Source organism: Diaphorina citri, unplaced genomic scaffold, assembly GCF_000475195.1.
Source record: "Diaphorina citri unplaced genomic scaffold, Diaci psyllid genome assembly version 1.1 scaffold8911, whole genome shotgun sequence".
Classification (NCBI taxonomy): Eukaryota; Metazoa; Arthropoda; class Insecta; order Hemiptera; family Psyllidae; genus Diaphorina; species Diaphorina citri.
In genome coordinates, this window is record NW_007386286.1 from 6,839 (window position 1) to 11,648 (window position 4,810).

A 4,810-nucleotide genomic window follows, 5' to 3' on the forward strand; every position below is an offset into this window, starting at 1 on the left:
ATTATACTTTATTCATTTTGCACGAATAAGACTGAAAATTCCCCTTTACCCCAGCAGTCCTAAAAGTGGCGTTTATTTTTATCAATTTGATTGAGATAAATTGTACTTACCCGTCTTTCTCTCAGCAGCTGTCGCACAGTTCGATCAGGCTTATCAATAGGGAAGACCTGCTTTGGGTTCAAAACGAGTGATTCAAGGCCTTCAGATTATCATTCAGTTGTGCAGAATCTTGACGTTGAATTCGGCGGATCATGGAAGGTTGGAGGGATTCGAATAGAAATGAGTCCGGCTGAATTCAGGAGCTGTTTGTATCCATGCTGCCTGGAAACGGGTTTAATAAGATAGAATGACGAGTATATTTATTATTCTATTTTTAAGATATTAACGTCCTGTATGAACTGTTAAGGTTTTTAGTGCGAGGATTTTACCCTTCATGTCGCGACAAGGGGAGAGCGCCTCACTAAGACTGAGTGGTTTCGGAAATCAAGGCAACATGCAAATGCCTAAGGATGATCACCCATCCTTTGGTAAACTGTAGTAGAGCCATTGGGAACTGGTGGCAATCAACGTCCTAGCGCCGCTCCGCTGGCTGATATGATCTTTGGCGATCCGTAGAGAACCATTGTTTCTGAGTGAATTCTTCAGTTTGTTGTTCACAGATTCCCTAGTTTATTATTATTTTGTAGATGTTTAATATCTAATGAAGTGTGAAGGCTGCGTAAGGTCATATTGCACTCCGAAAGGCAGAAGGAAGAGAGGATACGGAGAAAATCAGCCTTTCCTGGGAACGAACCTTATCTGCTGATAAAATCGGCCCGAGCGGGGAATCCGAACTCGCGACCCTAGCACTGGTACAAAATAAACCGCCTACTCTCCAACTAGAGCGTTATCCTCCAAGTGACACTAGGGCTGGTAGTTGCTGGCGACGTAGTTCTTGCTTACCCAGAAGGTCCAAGTTCTGAAAGTGAGCTAATGGTTTCAACGTGACCGTTCGTGTCTCACTCGGGTCTCCTTCGAGTTTCCGCCGCCTGGTTCAAAAAACCAGACCGGGCCTTTCCCTCAATATACACGTTGATAAGGGATACATTGAACGGGCGCTTGAGATCTAGACCAGAACTGATCCAGTGAAAAGTTGCCGAGGATTCTCCAGCTTTGGACATCAGAATCCCCATGGTGATCTGGAAGAGAGAGGGCAGCAGCGAGGGTTAAAGCTGGTAGCTGTTACTTTCCTTTTCGGAACTGAACCGGTTCTCACTCCTCAATATGGCGCACCATTTCGGACTGCCTATGATTTCGGTGTTAGTGTTTCGTCGTTTTAGCTACACGACGCTACCACGCCAAAAAGACGGGAAATGAGCCTTCATCAGCTTCAAAGAGAGGAAATCAATCTCAGTGCCCGAAAGGAAAATCGACTTAACTTTGGGTTAGTTCTTCGTTCAAAAAAGGTCACTTGATGAACCAGCCTTGTTCGCTTTAGTTTGGAGGTTATTGCGTCTACCTTGTAAGCGCTCGGTCGAGTGTCGCTCGGGATGAACTTTATCAAAACAGACATTCTCTATCTGTTCTGATCTCCCGTTTGTTAAACATTATCTGTCTTACTCAACCTTTGACAATAGATCCTATTCTAGGATACCTATCCTGATTTATTCTACTATAAAACACTAGATCTATTCCGCGATTCCCAAACTGGGGTCCCGCGGCTCCTGGGGAGATGGCTCTCTAGTAAAGTTTGAGCTCACATAAAATGATAGTAAAGGGGTCGCGGCGCCTTCGTAATTGAAAAAATGGCGGCCGCATAGAAAAGTTTGGGAACCGCTGATCTATTCTATTTACCTCCATGGCCGGTAAGTCCGTATGAACTTTGACTATCCGGAACTGAGACAGCCGTAGATCTGCATAATGATCGAATGTCATCTTACTCCTTCTGTAGATCTGGCACAGGTAGGGGTCCGGTATTTGGATAGCCCGGTAATCGACCGGATCTTCCTGCTGGTAGTGCTCGATAATCAAACCGGATGCGGTCACTGAGCTTGGCCACTGGGAATGGACGAAATTGATTTTGATTTCTTGGCGACAAACTTTGCGAAGAGTGGGTGTTGGGGGGGGGGGTGTTTATTTTTTTTTTTTTTTTTTTTTTTTTTTTTTACCTCGAGAAAGGTTAACTGGATTCGGTCACTCAGTTTGGACACTGGAATAGGCGATTGAAATTGATTACTTGGCGACGGACTTTAGTGAAGATGGTTTTTGTGGAAGATATCAGTTTTTTTTTTTTTGAGAGAGATATCACTGGTTTTTGCATACGATCCAGCTACATACTTTGGAAGATTGGAACCCATACTTGGTTTTCGTATCTAGGTACATAAGATTAGCTTTCTCTAAGCAGCAAGCTAAGGTCAAGATAAGACTAGCGTTGATTTTAGAAATTTTGAAATTTCTTTGTTTCTTGTTTTAACTACCGGGGTTTTTTTTTCTTTCCATATGAATTACTTACCTGTTGCTTGTTTGGATATGGCCGTCTGGTTGTCTATTCGGAACATATCTTCACCTCCCTTGGCGTCCGCATCGCCATCCTCACTTGCCACTACCTCATTGACCACGCCAAGTAGCAGAGTAGTGGTCAAAATGTAAAACAGTTGCATAGTATTTCTTGTGGTGATGTTGATTATATAGATCTGTGATGTGTGATTCTTTGCAAGTTATAGCTTATCTTTTATGTTATTAAGAGTCTATCGAAATATATTTTCAAAGAAAACTGCATTTAAATCGGATTGGCCTGAAGTACAAATGGGGGATTAAATTAAATACTTGGCAAGGAACTTTTTCAATGATGGTTTTTGTGGGGGATATCAGTTTTTTTCAATTAAAATCTAATGAACAGAGTCAAATATTAAAATCCTATTGCTATTAAAAGCGATAATCTTACACTTGGTTCAAGGAGACCCAAAAATAAATCAGACATAAAAAGAGGGAAATCCTTCAGGGTAACCTCTTGCTCTCATCTTATCACAATAAATTCTCAGGGACACATATTTATTTTCCCATGGTAAGTGTTTGTTTATAAATTCAAAACAAACACTGACTAAACGGTTAGAGATATTGTAAAAGTTACAATAGAAGAACACCCAAATAAGCATCTTTCAATAGGATAAGGAAAGTCGTGTGATGTTCACACTAGATTTTTTCTCTAGTCATTTTATCAAAAACTCTGGTGCTATCAGCATGTATTAGGTACTATGAGATAAGACACTCGAGAGCCTGGTAATGCATTGAAATTTCACAGCCAGGTAAGTGTCTATAAATAATTCTAATTAAGATAATAGAATATTTTCTAATGAAGATAAAAGATAATAATAACTCTGATTACATTGCAAGTGCTTGAACTGAACTCCACTATTTTTTATTTTCAATTTATTTAATTTTTCCTGGACTTTTTTTAGTTCTGATTTAACCTGAGAGATATGCTGATACTTTTCGCTGTTGATTGTTTTTACTAGTCATTTTTACCTTCTATTACTACAGTATAGCGAGCTATACTAGTAATGAAAGTTTTGCAATCGGTCCAAATTTTCAAAACCGGGAAATGGTTGGAAATATCCGTTTTGGGGTCCCCTGATTCCAAAAAAGTGGTTTTTAGCCCATGGTCTGTACGTACGCACGGATGTACGTATGTGTACTACAGGTTTAAATGGGAAAATGTGGTATATAAAATATCTCAAGAACGGCTTGTCGTAGAGCGATGAAATTTAGTATGCTATCCCGGTATGGTCCAAGGACGCGACTGTTTTGGTAAAAATCACACAGTCACTCATGAAAAAAAAGTCCCGAGCCTCAGCCCGTGGGTTCGAGGCAGGGTCTATGGGCGCTGTGAATGGTATGAAACCTAATGGAGACCGGGATAGATCGGCTATACAGTCAGAGGAAGTGTGGACAGGTGTTACCTATCTGTTATCAGCCGCCATGCTGTATGAGGGCAATGTGGACGAGGCGTGGACTACTGCAGGTAAGAAACCTTACAAAGTGCTAGGACGCGGGTTCGATTCCCGCCCAGGCGCGAACATTATCCTAAACAGATAAAACAAAAAGTATTTTATTTTATTTTTTTTTATTTTTTTAGATAACGTTCGCTGCTCTCGGGAACGGCTGGCTTTCCCTATCCTGTTCTTATCTCTTCTATTTCGAGACGATAAGACCTGTGTTGTTACAGTTCTATCATACTTGGAGGGGGGGAAAAAACTTATTAACATGATCTTTGAAAACATATGTATTGTATGTATTGTAGTATACTCTGTATAGATAGAACTATAGAGAGGTACCTACTCTGACTATTCTGAGGATAATTATAACAAAAGGTAAAAATATTTGTATTTGTATTTATTTTCAGGTGGTCTGTACCGCACGGTCTACGAGAGGACAGGTCTCGGGTTCGAAACCCCGGAAGGTTTAACCGGAGATAAGACCTACAGATCTGGTGGCTACATGAGAGCCCTGGCCGTGTATGCTATGCAGGATGCATATCTGAAGGGGAAAGTGAAGGCGTGAGATCGAACAAGTCATGCGTGATGCCTATCTGAAGGGGATAGAACAAGTCATGCTTGATGCCTATCTGAAGGGGAAAGTGAAGGCGTGAGATCGAATAAGGTCTTGTTGTAGCGGTGTAGCTGCACCGAGGAGGGTTTTTGGTCTCTAGCCAAGACTACTTGGACCGTCCCGAACCACAGTCAACCATTCAGAGGACCTGTGCTTTTCCTTCGAAGCATGATAAACCCTTTGTAACTCCAGCTAGTTAGGCTGGTGAGGGTACTCCAGCCAA

General features: G+C 41.5%; 1 protein-coding gene across 2 annotated transcripts in view; it reads left to right on the forward strand.

The window, feature by feature from the left end:
• LOC103522505 (non-lysosomal glucosylceramidase-like) overlaps positions 1-4,721 on the forward strand; it is an 11,032-nt gene extending 6,311 nt beyond the window's left edge. Inside the window, exons 3-4 of one of the 2 annotated variants that reach the window (XM_008487609.3) lie at positions 3,847-4,000; positions 4,382-4,721. In XM_008487609.3, coding sequence (XP_008485831.1) covers positions 3,847-4,000; positions 4,382-4,539 — 312 coding nt within the window. In that variant the 3' untranslated portion in view covers positions 4,540-4,721. The remainder of the gene's footprint in view (positions 1-3,846; positions 4,001-4,381) is intronic. The other variant, XM_008487610.3, reaches the window with a different exon arrangement.
• The last annotated feature ends 89 nt before the right edge of the window (positions 4,722-4,810 follow it).